The following is a 20,247-nucleotide window of genomic DNA, read 5'->3' on the forward strand; positions in this document are numbered from 1 at the left end:
CAGTGCTTACTGGGGTGGTGGTGGGGGAAGCATCACTGAGCTTGGAGTGTGTTTATTTTTTTAAATCAACATGGTTTGTAGGCTTCCAAACCTCTACACCTCTTCTTAGGGATAAGGGAAGACTAAGCAGGTAGGATTTCCTTCATAGTAAATGTGTGTAGCATAGGCACTCAAATGCTAATCAGTGTTTCAATTTTGAAAACTGCCTTGCTTTTTAATTTCATATTGGTAAACCAAAGAGTGCCAAGGTCTTAAATTATTATCTTAACCCCATTTATGTGGACATATTCCCTGTTGGCCCAAAAGAATTGTTATTTTCTGCACATAGATCCTTCTTTTAAACCTTTTTCAAAAACCAAACAATATTGATGGTTTCTTCAAGGCAGTTCGTAAAAGAAGGGATTAGACCCACAGAAGTTTTTATGACATGGTGTATTTGACTGTCCACGGGAGTGAGCTTTGCTTTTCAGTAAGTATATTTGTCACCTCAAATTTCTCATGAAATAAATGGGATTTATTTAAAATGCCCTCCAAAGGGCTTTAGCATTAATCTTATTTCACCAGTTTCAGGAAAGGCATACTAATGATTTTTTAAAATAATAAGGCTTGCAAGAAAACTTTTCAGGAAAGCCTGAGCAATGGCTAGATAGGTCTGTTTTATATTTCAGTAAGACGGCGGACTTTCTGACCCTTGGGGAAATCTTTTTAAAAATGGCAGCGCAGAGTTTTCTCAGAGGTCAGCCATTCTGCCAGCATAATTAAATCAGTTCTACAGCAAGTGGCTTTTTTTCTTCTTCTTTCAAATAGCAGTTGGGAAAATAATGGGTTTTTCTCCTATAGAGGAATGTTAAGGTGAGCTGTCTCTTTTTCTTATTGAGATGCCTCGTCTTAATGACGCCAAGTGCTTGCAAGGGGAGGGTGACTCTTCCCCCCCCTTTTTGTGGTAAATGCAGATTCTTTTGCTCCACAAGGGCCTCAACCAGTGCTATGAATCAGCACCTGCATGCCAGATTGAGAGATAACAGGGCTGGGTTTAATTGCTGGCTGATTAGTTCAGTCTCTCCCCCCTCCTTTTTTTTTTAACCTGGTCAGTTGCACCTTCTCTGAGCTTTTCACCTGGGTCATTTTGAAAACGGGATTGAGTGGGGGTACTTTTCAACTTTCCGGCTCTCCATCTTATCTTCCATTGCTTCTGAAAGAAGCAATATTTTTTGGCCGGTGACATGTTTAATAAACAGGGGAAGCGGAGTGACACCATCAATGTTAATGAAACAGGTTTGGAGTTTCTGCAAAGAGCCTCCCCAGAGAGAGATCTGGGGGAAAAAACCCACTAGGTTTGAAGCCACTAGGCAGCCATGTAGGATTGTGATGGGGCTTACGAAGTGTGATATATGCAGTGAGCAGTTTCACACATCTCAGTCCCTAATTCTGGTTTAGCAAAAGGCCATTCTCAGCAGTCATCAGATGCTACACCTGAAGGCATAAACCAAGTGATGATGGCTTGTATGTTATATGGTTTGCTTGCAGCATGCTAAACCATCAATTAACCCTGATCTTAGCTTGGAATCTTTTGGTTATCTTGGGTGATTAATTTTAATAAATCATGGCTAAGTTAACCATGGATCCATAGAGCATAAATCATAATTACTTTTAATACTACAATTTCCTCCTCCTCTTGAAGCTTAAAAAAAATGAAGATGGAAGAACCTAAAATGCTTAATGCCCTAATCCTGTGCAGTTCTAGTCTTAAATTTCATGGAGTTTACATAGAGAAAACAAGCTATATAGAATGGACATCTAAGAATGATTCTGGCATGAATAATTTCCAACCAATTTTATTAAAAAGCATAAGCTTTCACATATAAAATTTGTTAGCCTCTACCAGATTCTTCCTGATTTTAGTATCAAATCTGTAAACCAGCGGGGGACTTGTATAGAATTGCTTTTAAAACACAAGGAAAACCTTTTCCATGTTGCCTAGTATATTTTTTAAAAAAAAGAAAGCAATAGTTTGACCCAGGCAAAATTTAACTTTTTGTATGTAACTTCCGTTGGAAGCAATCCTGATCCTTCATATTCCCCCTAAAGTCAGGTTTAATAAAACTTCCTTCCTCAACCCTCAATATGCCTTCCAAGCACTTGCTGAAGTGGTGAGAAATGAGTAACTTTATTTGGATCTTAGCCCGCGAAGCTTGCAACATTTAGGAGGACAAATCTAATCCAAAGAGCACTCCCTTTTCCTCTCTACCAAAAGGAAAAAGCAGTATCTGTCTCTCTGTGTGTGTGCCTATAAATTTTTCAATGGAAAGTGATTCTGTTTTGTTTTTTAAAAAATCCCCCAGAATGAAGAAACAACTTTCTTAATCTATTTCCACTGATTTCAGTGCAAACTCCAAGTAAGTCTACTTTGCACTGCTTGCAGAGAAGTGTGTGCTTGTATGTTGCTTTTTTTTTTTTTTTTTAAAAAAGACAAATAAATGGAGGCAGAACTTGAGAAATCAACCTGCCGGTTCTCTCTGCATTTTATGGCTCCATTATTTTTGTTGAAAGCTTCTAGAGGTCAAAAGGATGGACTCTCCTCCTATTTTTTTTTTAACAGATGACAACTGGGTCAGGAAAGCACCTTGCCATACTGTTTTGATAAATAGATTGATAGACAGACAGGTAGGTAGAGTCAACCACCTCCGTCGTAGGTTGGGAAGCAACTACATCTATCTGGATTTGGTTGCCTCCACGCCAAGCTGAGCAGGCAGAATTGGTTTTGTAAATCCCAGCCTGCTCTCCCCTTATGGTTGGGAATATTCCCGGTTGTGGACCTGAAATGAGGATCGAGTGGGGGGAACTTCCCCCCCCTTCCTTTTGGGGACTCAGGGAGGATCTCACTCGGTAACGGAGATCCTAAAGCTAGAGCAACTTAGCCAAGGCTCTCTTGACGGCGGACTGATTGTAATGGGACGCCGAACTCTTGTCATTCATTCTATCAATGGTCGGAGTTTTAGCTAGACTGGCGAGGAAGGCGAGAGACCCATGTAGAGATAACGGCCTTTTCCAGTTTTAAGTATTTATTCCCAACGAGTGAGGACGATTCTGCGACGGTAACAAATAATATACCATACTGGAAAAACAGGGCAGGCTTTCCCGACCAGGTCTGGTTTTCCTTTCGCCGCTCGCTGCCCCTTTTCCTCGGAAGGTGGTGTGGGCGTCAAAAGGAAGCTTGAGAATCGCTTGCGAGCCGACTCGAATACTACAATTCCCTCCTTCTCTTGAAGCTTTAAAAAAAAAATGAAGATGGAGGAACCTAAAATGCTTAATGCCCTAATCCTGTGCAGTTCTATTCTAAGTTTCATTGAGTTTACTCAGAGAAAAGAAGCTATAGAATGGACATCTAAGAATGATTCAGGCATGAACCATTTCCAATCAATTTTATTAAAATGCATAAAATGTTATTATGATTTACTTTATTCATTAAACATGAAACTCAAGTCAACTGAACATGTATTTTTTACAATGTATTGCAAAAATGCACCCAATGCATTGACTGGTGCTAATGGTTGATATGGGTTGCTGCCAGAGTTCTAGGTATCATTATTATTAATAGTAGTAGTATCGTCATTATGCTAAATCGATTGCATCAGGCGACGAGCGTCCCTGGAATCGCCGAGCCGCTTCGGGAAAGGTTTCTGCTTGCTTTTATAAACGCACTGCAGAGCTCCCGCTGGAGGAGTTTCATTCATTCTGGGGAGCAGGATCACAATAAAAAAAGGCGAACGGCGTCGGAGGGGAGGGGGAGTTCCAGACGATTGGCAGGGTCCCCTCCCCTCCCACGGACAAGGTTTTTTTCGGTGTAGAAAATGGGTCTTCTGGAATTTCTCCAGGGATCGGCGCCCTTTCCCACCCCCGACTGAAAATGGGGCCTCGCCTCCCACCCACTCCCGAGACTTGAACCCGCAGAGCCGGATGGTTGCGGGCAAAAGGAGCGAACCCGGCTCCTTCCAAATAGTAAAACGAGCGAACCTGACCGTTCTGGCTGCTGATGGGCCCAGAGCAAAAGAAAGGTGGATCGAGCTCTGCTCCCGAACGGATTCCGGTGGGGCTTTCAAGGCGCCGGTTCGCTGCACCGCTTATAGCCTTAAAAATTGCGAGGAAGCGCTGCTCTTTTTTTTCTTCAAGATTTAAAAGAGGGAGGGTTGCGGGACGGCGGGTGGCCCTAAGCGGTTTCCAAGGTGTCCATGCGCCCAGTTCAGGAGCTCTGGAGCTGCACAAGACAGCTTTGCTTTAAAGCCACCAGATGATCTGGTCTCGGGAGAGGTTTTTTTTCTCCAAGCTGGTTCTCTAGGAGAGGCGTCTGTATTAAAGCTGAATTCCGGGGAAAAAAATCCCCAAGGGGAAATATTCGGCTTTAAGTCCAAATTCCCTTCGCGCTTCCTCTTCTCGTTTTTCTGCATATAGTTTTGCGCGACTGTAAATCTACTCCCGATTTTTATTTAGGAGTTAAGGGAACAACGCGCCACCGGGCAGCCTCTTCTCTTCGTTTCCCTTGTTTGTTTTAATCTCGGTTTTACTACGGATAAGGGTGACATACACACACACAACTCCCTTAAGCCGGCAGCCGGGTCCATCCATTTAATGGCGAGCTCGCCCTACAGATTGTGCCTCCTTAAGGAAAGCAAACGGATAGGACTCGCACCACGGGCTAAGCCACCCCCCCCAAAAAAAACCCAACAACAACAAACCCCTAAACCGAGATGAAGAACCGGTAGCGGCCGCTGACCCGATTCAACGGGTCGTGTGAGCGCATTCGGAAGAATCTCCCCCCACCCACCCATTACCAAACTCCCACTACCTTTTGCACTCTGAATTTGGGTACGTTACGCTTTTTTGGGAGGAAATTCTTGCATGCGGCGAGAATGGCCTCTTCCCCCTCCCCTTTCGTTCTTGCCTGGCTTTTGCGTCTCCCCAACTCCATTGGGGAGAGAAATCCAGGCAAGGGAGCGCCTCAAAGGGGTTAAATGCTTCCTCGCCGCGCGGGGTCCAGCTAGAAGCGTGTGCCGCAGCATGAAGCTCTCCCAGCCGGGTTGCTGTGCGCGCAATTGAGCGCTTTTTCCGCCCCCCCGCCCCCGCCCCCGCCCCGTTGCTAAGCCATGCGTGTGAGTCGCCTTCGGGGCAGGCTGGCGCTTTCCCAGGCGCGCGCGTGTGTGCGCTTTTGGACAGGCTCCAAAAAGCCCGAGCGGGGCGGGGCTTTTCAAACTCCAAGGCTGCTTCCCCATTGGCTTAATTTGGCCGCCGCCTGTCAGGGGAAGCCTCCTCCTCCTCCTCTTCCTGGGACCTCCCCCCCAGGGAGGAGTTATTCTAATGAGGTGGCCATTAAGGGTGGCGGGATGGTAAAAAGAACCTCAGTTATTAAATTCTCGGGCTGAATTTCTCTTCCCCGCTACTTTGTTTATCTATGCCTGTCTTGAAAGCAGCTCCTTGAAGGTTGGGGAGAGAGTTCTGCTTTCTCCAGCGCTCTCCCTCCTTGGATTTACCAATACTTTGTGGGGCTGGAGTGCTTTATATCTCCCCGCCCTTTCGGGTTCATATCCTTCTTATAGACATTCTGATTTTTTAAAAAAAATTTTTGACATTTTTTAATTTTGGGGAATACTGGACGCCATGTTGTGGAAACTAGCAGACAATGTCAAGTACGAAGAAGACTGCGAGGTGAGTTTTAAAAAGGCTGGGCATGTGGCTAGTCCTCATTGATCAGACGGGGTGGGTAGGTGGGGGCGTCTCGTTGCTGTTTTGATTACTGATTTTCCGTATACGACCATGCAGAAGTTGGGGAGGGAGGGCGGGCGACAGGACAGATCAAGGGAGCTTTGTAGCCAGTTGCCCGAGTTTTAATCCGAGCTCTTTGGAAGGTAAAACGTTCCTCCAGGTTGTACTTGGGGAGTGTAGTAGTTGGGCTTCTAGGAGCGCTGCGTCCCGGGCATGTGTATCTGGTATGGTAATAGGGTTTTCTTGACAGTCATAGGGCTTGTCTTAATAAGTTAATAAGTTTAATGAGCAAGTCCTAAAGTACGTTGAAGTCCAGCTAGTTTCAAAGGATACCTTGCAAGTTCAGTCGCGTACTCATGAAACAGGTCCCGGGGAAATCGGATGAGCCTTGCTAACTTACCGGCTGCACGTACTTTTTTTTTTTTTTTGGAGCGAGCTAGATGATCTCCCCGGATCTCCGAACTGTTGAGTTTTCTGCTTTCATTGGGTTAATTGTATTAAAGCGATGCCCGCGCTTCCGTTGTTTTTTTTTTTTGACCCTGGTAAAAAAAAAAATGGAGACGGTGCGTGCAAATCTTGGTGCGATAGAGAACTTAAAAAGTGGGATGCGCTTTTCCCCCTGCGTTGCAAAAAAGGGGTTCGGTTATTTTTGGGGTTCCCCCCTTTTCAACCCTGGCAGTGGTGGGTGCTTTTGAGGCCTTGAATTTATGGCCTCTCCTGTCTCTTTCATGGCTCCTGGACAAGTTTCCAAAGCGCCCCCCCCCCGTGATGGTCAGAAATAAGGCTTTTAAAAAGTTTCAGCGGGGCTTTTTAATTTTAGAGGGAGGTGTAGGATTTCACTCGCATCCCCGCCGTCGTCCGCTCCGAGGCGGCTTCGGGGTCGTCCTTGAAAAGAAGCCCGGTCACGTTTAAATAACTTTGACTTCCTCCAAAAGTAAAGGGTCTCCTTTTGACTCGGTGCACTGTATCCCTAGAGATGGATAACGGATCTCTCTCTCCCCGTCCCCCAGTAGAATGGATGGAAAGATCCATCCGCGAGGTGGATCTTTCGGATCCACCTCGCGTCCCCCCGAAGCCCCCCCCCCCCCCGGGCAACTTTTTTGTGCAGAGCTTGGGACACCACGAGCGCCCCAGGGCTCCAGCGAGAGACGGGCAGGGCGCTTATTTCGCGTGGGTTCGACCGGCCTGATATTAACTATCGTCCTTCCCGGAGGAAGATCGTGAAAACCCGGCAAAGGCTATGAAGAACCCTTAAACTTTATAAAAATTTCCTTCTCCCTTGCGCCAGTCTTCGGTGACGATCGCTTTAAAGCCGTGTAATCCGGGTAGGCTGAATTGCCATAAAACCCTTAAAATCGGATTCTTTATTATATATATTGTATCTATATATATTATATTATATAATATTATATATATCCCGTGAGTGCGCGCGTCCCCACAAGATGCCAGGTTTATAGCCTTCGCTTTTATTTGCAAGAGTCCCGCCTGAATTAGGATAGAGAAAAACGGTTTGTCCCTCCACCCCATAAGCGGGTTAAATGTGTTGTGAGAAGGCAGCCGTTGGTAAATCAGAAAGAAGTGCCGTTCAACTCGACGGGGCTTGTATAGGATTGTATAATCCTGTATAGGATTGTAAACCCCTCTCCTTTCCCTCCACCTCCCCCGTTCCCTCTTTTTTAAGGAAAAGGAAATCTTGCTTCCTACTTTAAGGGGAAAAAACAACAACTTTTCCCTCACCGCCTACCCCCCCCCCCGCTCCCGCTCCCGGCTTGCCCAACGCTTTTCCTCGCGAGGAGTTTGGAAAGGGGAGGAAGGAAAAAGAAAAGAAAAAAGCCGTTGCTTGGCTTTTGCCGAGGAACGGAAATGATTAATCCCTGCCGGCTCTCTCCAACACAACACTCCCCCCCAAAAAAAAACCTCTCTCCCAATCCCGCCCTGAGGGAAATCCAGGCAAACTTTTTTTTTTTTTGCACGCTTCCAGGCCGAGGTGCGCGCAGGGCTTCCAAGTCCTCCCACGCGGCGGGGCGGGGAGGAGGAGGAAGGGGGGGGGTGCGAAGCCAGGGCCTGGCCGAGTGGAGCCTCCGAAGCCGGCGCTCCAGCCTGTTGGACTGGTTCTGGGGAAGGGCAGGCGGGAAGGAAGGAAGGAAGGAAGAAAGAAAAAGAAAGAGGAGCAGCCTCGGGAAGGAAGGGGCAGGAAGTGGACGATCTTGGCATCCGAAGGGCACCGGAGCGCCCTCCTCCCCTCTTGCGCGCCTTTAAACCGTAGCACCAAGCAGCCAAAGCAACACCTCGGGGAAGGGCGAGGAAAAAGGGGGTGCCCGGAGGGTTTGGAAATCCTAGCGGGGTTTATTTCCCTTGAAGGATCCGTAAGAAATTGGCCCTGGACTAGTTTACCTGTTGTGTGCTCAGGTTGGTTGCTTGGCTTAATTTGACAAGCTTCTGGCCCCGATTCCCGCTGGAGAAGGGCCGTGCCGGTGATGGACAGGACTTCCCCCAAAATCATGTGTTCCCTCCGCTTTGAAGAACAAAAGCATCTGTCTTCCTCTTTTTTTTTTTTCTTTTCTCTCTCCAGTGAATGGGGTATTTAAGCCTTGTGAAAAAAAAGAATTGGGGAGTTAATGGGTATCGATTGCTCTGCAATAGAAAAAGCTTTTCTGATCGCAGCTTAAGCCTGGCTTCGCCCTCCCTTTTGTTTCTCCCCACCCAACTAATTTATTCATGAGAAGGCCTGCATTTGACTGCACCTTTTTTAAAAAAAAAATAATAATGTCCTGCTGGGGCTCCCAAGGTGGGTCTTGGTTAAATGGGCCTGATTTCCTGCAACTTTGTTTTTTAAGCGTCAGGTATCAGCCACACAGGAGGTTTTTGGCTTAAGCAGAAATAGTAACTGGGATGTCAACCCCCCCTCTTCCTAAATGTCCTGACCCCTCCCTATTTGAGGAACCAAACCAGATCCTCTTTTACTGGCCATGGGAAAATGGAGAGCCCTAGTGATTCTTAAAAAGTGCTTTGGGCTGAAATCTGACTAGCTGGGTAGTGGGTGAATGCATTGTGTGAATGTAGACAAATGCGTAGCCATAGCAAACTACGGTTTGAGTAAGCAAGATTAGCGCATTTGTGTTCTGGCAACCAAGTATGTCTTGAGTAATTCCCCTCCAAGGTATATTTTCCATCAAAACGATGAGCCTTTTGCTTGATTAGGAATATATTTAAAGATCACAGCGATTGTATTGGCAGGGCACATTTACCCAAGCAAGATAAAGAGATGCCAGATGCATTTGTAGAACATTACTTGATTAAGTTTTTTATGGTTTAACATGTGTGAGTGTGAATCTTAACACATGTTCTCTGATCAGTTTGTGGTTCAGTGCAAACTCACAATGAGGGTTAAATCGTTAAAGCCAGTTAAGTGTGCTTTGCTTCTGTCTGCATTTAGACACTTGAGGATTTCACAGGCTGAGCAGGGACATTTCTGATTTCTGCAATGTTGGGAGTAAGGCCAATAGGTTTGGTAGTTCCTTGCTAAGTAAATTGGGTACAGGATTGCAGCCTTATAAATTGAGGGATTCCTTATTGATCCTAAATTCACTTTTCTTTAGGGATTACAGGGAAAAAATGCCCTGGCAAAGGAGGAGGGGGTTTGGCATGATGCAAAACGAAACAAATTTAATAATATGGAATCATATTTAAGACAGTTCAAAACAAGACTATAGAGACAATATTTAATAATTAAAGGTGCAAGGAGACTGAGAAGTCAGCCCTCTGGGATAGAAACTGGCTGTCTGTTAACAGACCAAGCTAAAAAGCAGCCCTGGTTTAAAAAAATATCCGACAAGCAGATTAGCTCATCTTTTCTGAGCTGTGAATTCCTTTTTTTCTTTGTGGAATTAAATTAACAAGTCAGTGAATCTTAATTGCAGCATAAGTCTAAATATATCTGTGACTGGTTGGCTGAGCTTTACCGCTAGGAAAATGTCCCAGCCTCTTAACCAAGACTTATGTGGCTCTAGAGCCGGTGGCCCAATGCCAGGATAGGAAGAGTTAAGGGTACTACTATGAGGGCAAGAAAATAAACTTAATTTGTTGGCAGTGGGAAGGAGAGGAGAGCAATTTTTCCTATAAAAAAAATTAAGAGCAGGAGTTAATTTAAACTTTTTTTTTTGGTACTGTCTCAAAATTGACATGCTGTTGGGTACAATCTGGCTTCTTGGGAACCTCATAGCCATCTTAAACCTGACCCCTCTACTGCAGTATAGTTAATCTGTCAGAAGCCCTAGCCCTTTTTTCCTCTCTTGCCTCCATTTCCAGTTTTCCTTTTATTCCCCCCCCCCCTTTTTTTTTAAACAGGGAAGAAGCTGCATAACTCCCAGCGGCCTCCGCATTGAGATGTTATGCTGGTTGCGGTTTTAACACTTAATTTTAACTAATTTGGTAATCAATGATTGGTGACCTGTAGCAGCCTTGAAGATATGTACTACCTGACTGGTTAGGTTCCACAGTGCATGCATTTTTTTAGACCTCTGAATGTTGGTAGACTTATTATTAATATTATTAAATACACACACATACACACACACTAGAATCGTCCTATAGCTCCATGGCAGAAGCTCTGGCTAATAAGTTAATTAACTTTTCAGTTGCTAAAAAGGTGTTTAGTGTTTTTATGCAGCAATGAGTGGGCAAAGGGATGGTTGTTATTTAGAGACACAATTTTGTAAATTCCGTAGCACCTGATATAGAACTGATATAGTTTCTTTAAAAAACAAAATAACTTGGAAGTTGTGATTATATTTTGGAGGGAGACTGAAAAGCCAATTGAAATAAATCAGATTTGGTCCCAATATCTGTAGAATCAATGGCAAAGTTATGTATTGAACTTCTTCAACTCAATGGTACTTTATTCTGATTAATCAAAGCATACGGTTAGATTGCAAGCCAGATATTTCAGGATAATATACGTGCATTTCTGAATAGCTGCCAGCGATTTAATGCAACATATCAGGATCCCAAGATCTCACATTCTCTGTAGCAGTATCTGCCCTCTGGAATGATATACTCTGCGTCTCATTCCCTGGAATTCGAAGGATTCCCGTACTACTAGGATTTTAAAGGACATTAAAGACATGGCTGTTAGCCCAGGTTTTTAGAGAGGACAATTGATGTTCCCGCTTTTTCTTTCTGTTCTCCTGGGTTTATTTTATTTGCCATCTTTGTGCCTTTCTCTTATTTTGGTTTTACTTTTTGGTTTTATTTTTTTTTGTATTCTGTGTTTTTTAGATGTTTTAACAATTGTAAATCACTGCGAGTCAGGTGGCATCTACATTTAATAAATCAGTGAGCTGCCTAGAGTCATCATATAAGATAGGTGATCAATATGACTTGTAAATCAATAAATCAAACAAACAATGCTGCAAATTCAGGTGGTTTTTTTCATTTATTACGGAGTGTGGTTTGATATTATGTTTGTGTATGAGGTATTGGATTTCCCCCACCCACCCACTTGATTGGCCCCCCAAAATATATTAGCTGAAATAAAACTTGGATTTTTTTTCCATAAAACATTTTATTAGATTATAGAATAAAATACAATACATCTGAAATAAACCTTGGTATTGGTTGGTTTTTAATTTGTTGCATTTAGGATTAAAACAGCAGGTTTTAATTTAAGTGATGTCACATTTAATTGATCTCTGCCATATTTGAGTACTGATCCTCATCTCAAGTGGAATTAGGGGCCTGTCTTTAAATTGTTTACTCCAAAGCAAATACTTTTATTTTAAAGGGAAAATTAGCAGAAAGTGGGGAGGTCAATAGTTCTGCATTATAGTCTCATAAATTCCAGAGACTTTCGTTTTGTCCTATTGGAAACTACTTTCAGTTGGACTCCTTGAAGGTTGTAGCTAAATTCAAGTCCCCCCCCCACATTTATTACGGAGTATAGTTTGATATTATGTTTGCATATGAGGTATTAGATTTGTTTCTCCACTTGAACTGGCCCCAAAATACTTAGATAGTAATTTTCAAACAAACCACCAAACCACCAGAATATATCAATGGGGCTTACTTCTAAGTGATGCCCTCCAAGTAGAGTGCCGCTGTATGGCAGCAGATTGCAGGACTTCTCTTCCCCAGTTGGAATGTTACTAACCGGGGTTATGTTCATTTTCCCCCCCCTCAGGACCGGCATGATGGAAGCAGCAATGGGAATCCTAGACTGCCTCACCTCTCTGCTGTCAGCCAGCATCTCTACAGTCCAGCTCCCCCTCTTTCCCACTCGGGGACCTCCGATTTCCAGCCACCTTATTTCCCTCCCCCCTATCAGCCTCTGCCTTACTCCCAGTCCAGTGATCCTTACTCTCACCTCGGGGATCCTTTTTCTATCAATCCACTCCATCAACCGCCGCCACCTCCTCCCAGCCAGCAGCAAACCAGCTGGCCCAACCGTCAGACCAGCCAAGACCCTTCCGGTTTATCCCACCATGCCCGATCTGGCTTGGTGCCTCATCTCCCAGCTCTGGAAAGCGGCTCCCTTGGGGCAAGAAGAGAAACCTACAGGCGATCTGAGCTGCTCCTGCCCCACGGCCATGGGCTCGATGCTTCCAGCTTAGCAGAGAACTTAGGACTGCATGACATGGCCCACCAGATGGAAGAGGTCCAGGTAACATTTCTGGGGTCAGAATAGAACAGGGAGGATGCTGTGGCAGCTTTTGCTACTGTGGAGGTCTTTAATGCTCTTTTGAGCTTGGAGGTTTCCTTGCAGGCGTTTCATTAAACCAAACTAGGTAATGTCATCAGTGCTGTTAATGTTACCTACAGTAGTGGCCAAAATTGAGGAAACCTTTTGGGAAAAGTGTGTTTTCTAAAACTAGCTAATAACACCACTTTTCTGGGGGGAGTAGTACCATAACGTTATATCAATGGAAAGATCATTTAATCAAGAATGTAATGCAGTAACTTTTATAAAGGATTTGTTATTAGAATAGCAGTTACAGTATAAAGAAGAAAAGTGAACCACATAGAAAAAACGAGATAGACAAAAATCATCACCATAGAAAATACGAGATATACAAAAATGATCACCATGTCAGTTAATACTTAGTTGGGTAACCTTTAGCATGAATTACGGCCTTACAACGTCTTCCCATGGAGTGAAGCAAGTCTTTTAGTTCTTGGTTGTTATAATGTGAAACCAAGATTGAATGATTGCTTCTATTAACTGGGTTTTATTGCTGGGTCGCTTCTGACTAAAGTTTCTTTAGTCGGCTCCATAGATTTTCAATTGGAGGAAGGTCTGGGCTATTCCCAGGCCATTCCAGCAGTGGAATAGGATTATCTTGAAACTCAAAAAACAGTGGTTGGCAGTTAGGAACCCTGACAGTGGTGCTATTAGCCATCAAACCTCAAAAATACACTTTTCCCAAAAGGTTTCCACACTTTTGGTCACTACTGTAGTTTGGGTAATGAAACGTCTGCAAGAAAACAACCAAGCTCAGAGAGCATCACGGGCCCTTCTGAACCCTGAGCTGCAAATATCCTCCTTTATCAGCTTTTTCTAACTAATAACTGGGGCAAACTTGGGCTGTCTTATTAAAGAAAGCTTTGCAGGTAGTCCTCGAATTACTACCATTCATTTAGTGACCGTTGGCAGTTACAACGGCACTGACAAAAAAGTGAGTTATGTCCGTTTTTCACGCTTACGGCCTTATGACGGTTGCAGTGTCCCGGGGTCATGTGATCACTTTTTGCAACCTTCTGACCCGCAAAGTCAACGTGGAAGCCAGATCCATTTAACAACCATGCTACTAATTTTACAACTGCAGTGATTCCCCGTGGCAAGAAAGGTTGTGAAATGGGGGCAAAAGTCACTGAACTGTCTCGCTGAGCCACAGAAAGTTTGGGCTCAATTGTAGTTGTAAGTCGAGGACTACTTGTATTGGGAGAGGTTGAAATTCCCAGTTCTGGATAAAGCTTGTTCTCTCAATCAGAGGAGAACCTCTGAGTCCCTGTTACCCTGCCCAGATTCGAGCATTATACCCTCAACCTTGAGGAAAAAATAGATGCTGGTGTTTTTTACTTAGTTGTTTAGCACTTGCTTAAAAGAAAATCATTTGTCTTCGGGTTCATCCACTCATTTTGCCTTCCCGGTGATGATCCAGAGTGACTAGATTAATAGATGTAAGATGTATACAGTCAGTGCAAGAACATTAATGCTAAATTAAAGGGTGGGGTTGGGAAGCACAAAGGATCCACTCAGAGAGAATTTCACGCTCGTAAAATGATTCTTGCATGTTGTGCAAGGAAGCGGAAGGCGTTGCAAGCATTTTCTGTTTGCTGAGAAAACGCTCCTAGAGATGCTGGTAGAATGGACGGTTTTGTTCAAACACACATGGCTTATTTCCTTTCTGAAAATCTGTACGAGAAGCCCGGTATGGGTGAATCGAGTTTGAAACCGAACACTACTTCATCCTGAAGTGTGTATATCACTCGGGCACGAAAGAGGCATTGCACAAACACAGAGGTGTGAGAATCTGTTTTTCCTCCATTGCTTCATCACCTGTACAATCCTGTTATGGAACAATCCTACATGAATGACACATCTACCTCTGCTTCATCATTTCCAAGGAAGGGAACTTGGTTTGGATTTGCTAACCAGCTGTTCTCAATCAGTTCCCAGCCTGTGAGGGCCAATAGCATTCCATATTTGCGAGCCACCAGGTATTGGGGGAAGCCATAGCAATGAGCATTTTTATTTTCCATTTGCATCCTGCCTCCTTGGTCAACAACCAAAGCGGTTCATTTCATTTGTACAGAAATCCTCCAGGCCGGAAGGGAAATTAGCTAAGTGAGTCCATTTATAGGTAGTCCTCGACTTTTTGGGTCACAGTTGAGCCCAAAATTGATGTTGCTAAGTGAGGAATTGGTTAAGTGAGTTTTGCCCCATTTTACAATTTTTCTTGCCGTGTTTGCCAAGTGAATCACTGCAGTTCTTAAATTAGTAATACGATTGTTAAGTGTACTCAGTTTTCCTACTGCAGGGATGTCCAACCTTGGCAACTTTAAGACTTGTGTGGACTTCCAGGAGCTCCCAGAATTCCTCAGCCAGCTTTGCTGGCTGGGAGTTGAAGTCCACAAGTCTTAAAGTTGTCGAGATTGGACACCCCTGCCATATTACATTTGCTTATTAGAAGGTTGGAAAATGACTAGGACATTGCAACCGTCATAAATATGAGTCAGCTGTCAAGCATCCAAATGTAAATCACATGACCACGGGGATGCTACAACCATCATAAGTGTGAAAAATGGTCATAAGTAACTTTTTCAGGGCCTTTGTAACTTTGAATGGTCACGATGTGAACTGTTGTAAATCAAGGACTACCTATATTCAGGTTTGGCTCCAAAATAAAACTGCCTCATGGATTGCAGATTTTAACCAGTTGGGATAGAAGGCCTGCATCATTAACAAGGTGTTCTTTTAGACACTTAAACTGACACGTCACAGCTCAGTAATCCAAGAATGACATTGTGTAGTCTTACAGTAGTTTTATAGCTTGCTGCCAAAATTGTTGGTCTTTTACTGTCATGGTTAGGTCATTTTTTTGTGTCCCTGTGAGTCAGGTTTTCACTCCTGATGACTGCATAGACAAGTCCCTGCATAGACAAGGGTTTTCACAAGTGGTTTGCTGCTCTCTTCAGATTGAGAGAAAATGAATGGCTCAAGGTCACTCAGCCAGCTGGCTTTGGGCCTAAGGCAAGATTGGAACTTGTGGTCTCCCAATTTCTAGCCAGGTGCCTTGATCTCTACACCAAACTAGCTCAGGCTATCTAGAATAATCCTCTGAAAACAAAGACAGGTAGTTCTCAACTTACAACAGTTTGTTTAGTGACTTCAAAGTTACTGGTACAATGACACTGAAAAAGTGACTTATGGCTGTTTTTCACAGTTAACGACCATTGTGGCATCCCAATGGTCTTGTGATAAAAATTCAGAGGCTTGTCAACGGACTCATATTTAACAGATTAATAGAGTTGGCAGGGACCTTATAGGTCATCTAGTCCAACCCCCCACTCAAGCAGGAGACTCTACACCATTTCTGACAAATGGCAGTCCATTTGTGACGGTTGCAGTGTCCTGGGGACATGTGAGGACTTTGTGACCTTTAGACAAGCAAAGTGGGAAAGCCAGATTCACTTAACAACTGTGTTACTAATTTGACAACTGCATTCACTTCACAAATGTGGCAGGAAAGGTCATAAAATGGGACAAAATTTACTTAACAGGTGTCTCACTTAGCAATTTGGGGCTCAGTTGTGGTCGTAAGTCGAGGACTACCTGTAGACCAGAGATAAGGCCCAACTGCTCAGATGTTGGTGCAGTTCACCCTCATGATTTAATTTTGCCATTAGGTGTGATCGCTTCCCTTGTCATTTGTAAATCAGAGTTTGTGTTGGGCATGGATTCACACATCACAGCTGGTCTCAAGCAGGCCGACCATACGATAGCTTAAGATGATGTTATGAACCACGTTTCGAAGGTCAGTTCGAAAATGTTCTGAGTTATGATCATTGCCCTTTGGCAATGGAGACCCACAGATTCTGTGTTTGTGTGCAATGCCATCCTAAATGCCTCAGTCATGAATAAACTTCACTTGTTTAACTGGGGATTTAAGTAGAATGCAGTGACAACTATGCCCTTTTGAAGTCAGTATATCATAATTCTAAATATGCACAGGAACGAAGGCAGCATGTTTACTGAATAGTAAATCTGCTGACTTGCTTCCTTGAATAAACTGACAGGCACTGGATCTTTTTGTATGATTATACATCCCATTGATCTCGATGCGATTTCAAAAAAGTTTAATTTTTGTTGGTTTCGGATGGCCTGTTCAGGTGTCCATTAAAATCTTTGCTATAAAGTATTGTGGTTTTTGCTAAAACCAATTAGGGGACTGTGTTAATGAAATATGTTTGTATATTGGGTGGGGAAGCCGGGAAGAAATTTTATTCCATTGCTGTATTCTTAAAAAAAATATTTCACATTCTCTCTCCAGAATGTGGAAGATCAGCACTTATTAATGCATGACCAGACAGTCATAAGAAAAGGTCAGTAAGTTTACATTCTGCTGGTTTGTTTTCTTTTGTCTTTTATAGGATGGTATTTTCACTTGTAAACTTTTTAGGAGTTTCAGATTGCCTTTAATGTTCCTTTTTGAAAAGAGACTGTTTAAAACAACAACAACAAACAACTCAAGTATAAAAAAGTAAAATATCCCCCCAGGCCATCAGGTTCTTTATATGAACTGTCATATATACGGATATATTTTTTTCTGAAAAAAAGTAGGCTGGATATGATCAACCTGAATATAAACAAATATTTTACAAATTTATATTTTTTTAAAAAGCATCTACAGTCTGGATCTTTAAATCTATACAATGGATTTAAAATGAGTTTAGTTTCCTTCTTGGAAACATTCCTTGGATGTTATGTTCTGGGTTACAATACATAATGTGCACTTTTTGGAGAAGGAGTTCCAGTTGTTAAAATGTGTTGTTCTTGTTATTATCCATTCATTGGTAGTTAGTTGTTAGATGCCTTGGAAGGGAAAAAAACCCTTCATCTAAGAAGTTGGGGGAGAAATGAAAGATCTCAGGGATAATATAAATATTTGTTTGAGGATCATGATCTCTCTTTTTGCATTTTAACCAACATTTTGCAACCAACATTTTGGCCACGGCTTCAACATTTTTTTTTTGTGGGTTTCTGTTCGATAGAAAAAAAAATGAAGAGCACCCCCTTTCCTTTTAAAAAGAGGGGTCTCTTATTTGGTTAAATATGAGGTAGCCTTCCCTCTGGTGCCACAGCAAGCCATTATATGTGCTTATCCATGAACATCTGTAATTTAACCTGAGTTTAGGGGTGGTTACCAGGTTGCAGAAGGCTGTTGTATATCCACATCACAAGCTTCTACTTGGTGATATTTAAAAGATTGAGGTGCAGACCCATGGTGGAGAAACTGCACAGACATTTCCCTTTTGTTGTTGCTTCACAATTCTCCCTCCCCCTTCCCCCGCAAAGGTTTTTAGAATAAATATATAAATCAAAGGACAATTTTGTCTGTAACTTAAAAGTGACAAGAGGGAAAATGTGCCTGAAAAGAACCAGAAATGTTTTGTTGTCAGCTCATAGCTGATTTGAGAATTAGCTCATAGTAGAACAATTTTTCTGCTGTCTGTTTCACCTGCTTTTCAAAATCTTCCTCCTTTGATAAATAAAGTGTCTGGCTTAACGCTTTAATGCTTTCTTCTCCTGCCTGCTCCAACTCAAAATATTCCTGGGAAAGAGGTCAGGTTTCAATTGTTGTCAGAATGTAACTGCCAGTTGAGCATACTTTAACACAAACACACATCTGCTGACTTGGGTTTTCTGTGTTTCAATTTTCCTAAAGTCAAGATGCCACTCCAGGAACTATAGGGGAAGGAAAAAAAGCATTCATTTCTTAAAAGGAATGAACTCGAGAACATTTTAGTTTTATTATTATTACCAAGTTTATTGGCTGTCCATTTCGCAGTTCTGCAAAATGCAATAATATGACAGCAATTTTGTCATAGAATTGTTAGCTTAGCAAAAGTTATAGTCTTGTTTGCATTTCATCCATGGCTTATGGGTTTCACAGCAAAAAGAGGAGCTTACTTAAAATTATTCTTGGCTGGTCTATTGTTCTTAATTGCTAGAACAATAGATTGTATCTGGCATAATTGGGGAAGGCACTTAAGCAATACAGTCCTAATAATCTGTTAAATAATAAAAGAACAATCTTTCCATATAACTGCTTCAGGTGTCTTCAGGTAATAAGTGGATCGTTCCCTTCCCTTTTCAGGTTAGGCCAGGAATGCTCTTTAATTGTTTAGAAAATTTTTTGGATTCATTATGGAAGGCAACCTTCTTCAACCTGGTATCTAGAAGTCTTCAGATACCATAATCCCTAGCTATCAGACATAGAATAGCTGGGGATTATGGTAAGTAATGTCCAATTTACCAGGACATCAAGTTGTGGGAGGCATAACCTCAGCAATTATTACATTAAAGGTTTAGACTTCCCAGGAAAGAAGCAAGATGGGAGAAACACTCCATCGTAGTTTGTTTGTTTTTGTATATTTTGGCTCTCCAGGTCCCATTTCACTAACGAAAAACAATGCATTAGGTCTCCCTTGCCAGAAAGATGGACTTCTGGGTGTAGTGATCAATCCCAACGAAGTCTTCTGCTCTGTTCCTGGCCGGCTTTCTCTCCTCAGTTCAACATCGAAATACAAAGTGACGGTGGCTGAGGTTCAGCGAAGATTGTCTCCTCCCGAATGTCTGAATGCGTCTCTGCTGGGAGGAGTCCTCCGAAGGTAAGCACATCATTCCTCTGCCCTTTCTCCCTTCCGTTCCCCTCCCCTCTCGGGTGAAATCGTGTCCTGTCAAAGGGGCTTCCTTGGTGACCTGCGGAGCTGAATGGCCTATGAACAGAATAGCTTCTTGTCTCTCCTGGTTGTGAATCTTGCAAACAGGAGATAAAACGCTGCATCCTAATATAGTTTATTTTGAAGCCTTGCCTTCACACTTTTTTTTCTTCTTCTCCTTGGCACCCTTTTGCCTTTCCAGAATTGAAAAGTGCCATAACAGGATTCATTGTGCGTTCTCTTTTCCTGTTAAACAGATTCTCTCTATCCCCTCCCCACCCTTCATTGCAAAAAAGAAAAGAAAAGAAAAGAAATAATTGAATAGGAAGTCAGGTCTTCTACCAGATTTACCCACTGCAGTCTAACGTTAAAAGGTTGTGAAGAGAAATACATGGATTATTTTAGAACAGCACCATTTGCAAATTGTATTAAGGCGTTGATTTGAGAAAAACAGCCAAGTTCAATTTATTCCTTGGTTGTTTGAGGTTCGGAAACGGACAGGTGGAGCTCTTCTAACCCCAATATGATTATTGGCTGTTGGCACATGGAAGAGCTGCTGAAAGCAGAATTGCTGGGGGTCAGACTCAAAGCTATCATCTGTAACTTTGAAGAACAAAGAAAAGTTGTCCTTCAGTCAAGTTTAAATCATGGGATTCTACTTGGCCATGCCTGTGTTATTTTTTTCTGCAACAATGTGGAAGCAATTGACCACCACTTGTAGGAGAAGAGCAGGCAAAACTGGGGCCGGTGGAGTTAAACGTGTCACCAGTTTAGAGTCATCGTGTTCTGTTGACCTTTATATATTGTGCCAATTTAGTCTTGAACTTTAGTTGACCATATTCTTGTTTATAGCCTTGAATAAATCTTGTATGCCACAACCTTAGGAATGGTTCTGATTTTATCACTTAACTTCTATCTAGTTTACAGCACTGATATATGCTAGTGGTATCCTGACACTAGTGGTATCCCATCCAGACACTGACCATAACTAATCCTTTTTAGCTTTAGAGGGATCAGTAGAAGTTGATATATATTATATACATCTCTTTT

At 42.8% G+C, this 20,247-nt stretch overlaps 1 protein-coding gene across 1 annotated transcript in view; it reads left to right on the forward strand.

Annotated features, from left to right (window-relative positions):
• Positions 1–5,388: 5,388 nt before the first annotated feature.
• The window catches only part of TFAP2C (transcription factor AP-2 gamma), a 28,253-nt gene continuing 13,394 nt past the window's right edge, over positions 5,389–20,247 (forward strand). The window contains exons 1-4 of the mRNA XM_058176964.1: positions 5,389–5,700; positions 11,936–12,415; positions 16,806–16,857; positions 18,924–19,146. Of these exons, the coding sequence (XP_058032947.1) occupies positions 5,653–5,700; positions 11,936–12,415; positions 16,806–16,857; positions 18,924–19,146 (803 nt within the window). The 5' untranslated portion in view covers positions 5,389–5,652. The remainder of the gene's footprint in view (positions 5,701–11,935; positions 12,416–16,805; positions 16,858–18,923; positions 19,147–20,247) is intronic.

The sequence above is a fragment of the Ahaetulla prasina genome, chromosome 3, assembly GCF_028640845.1.
Source record: "Ahaetulla prasina isolate Xishuangbanna chromosome 3, ASM2864084v1, whole genome shotgun sequence".
In the NCBI taxonomy this organism is placed as follows: domain Eukaryota; kingdom Metazoa; phylum Chordata; class Lepidosauria; order Squamata; family Colubridae; genus Ahaetulla; species Ahaetulla prasina.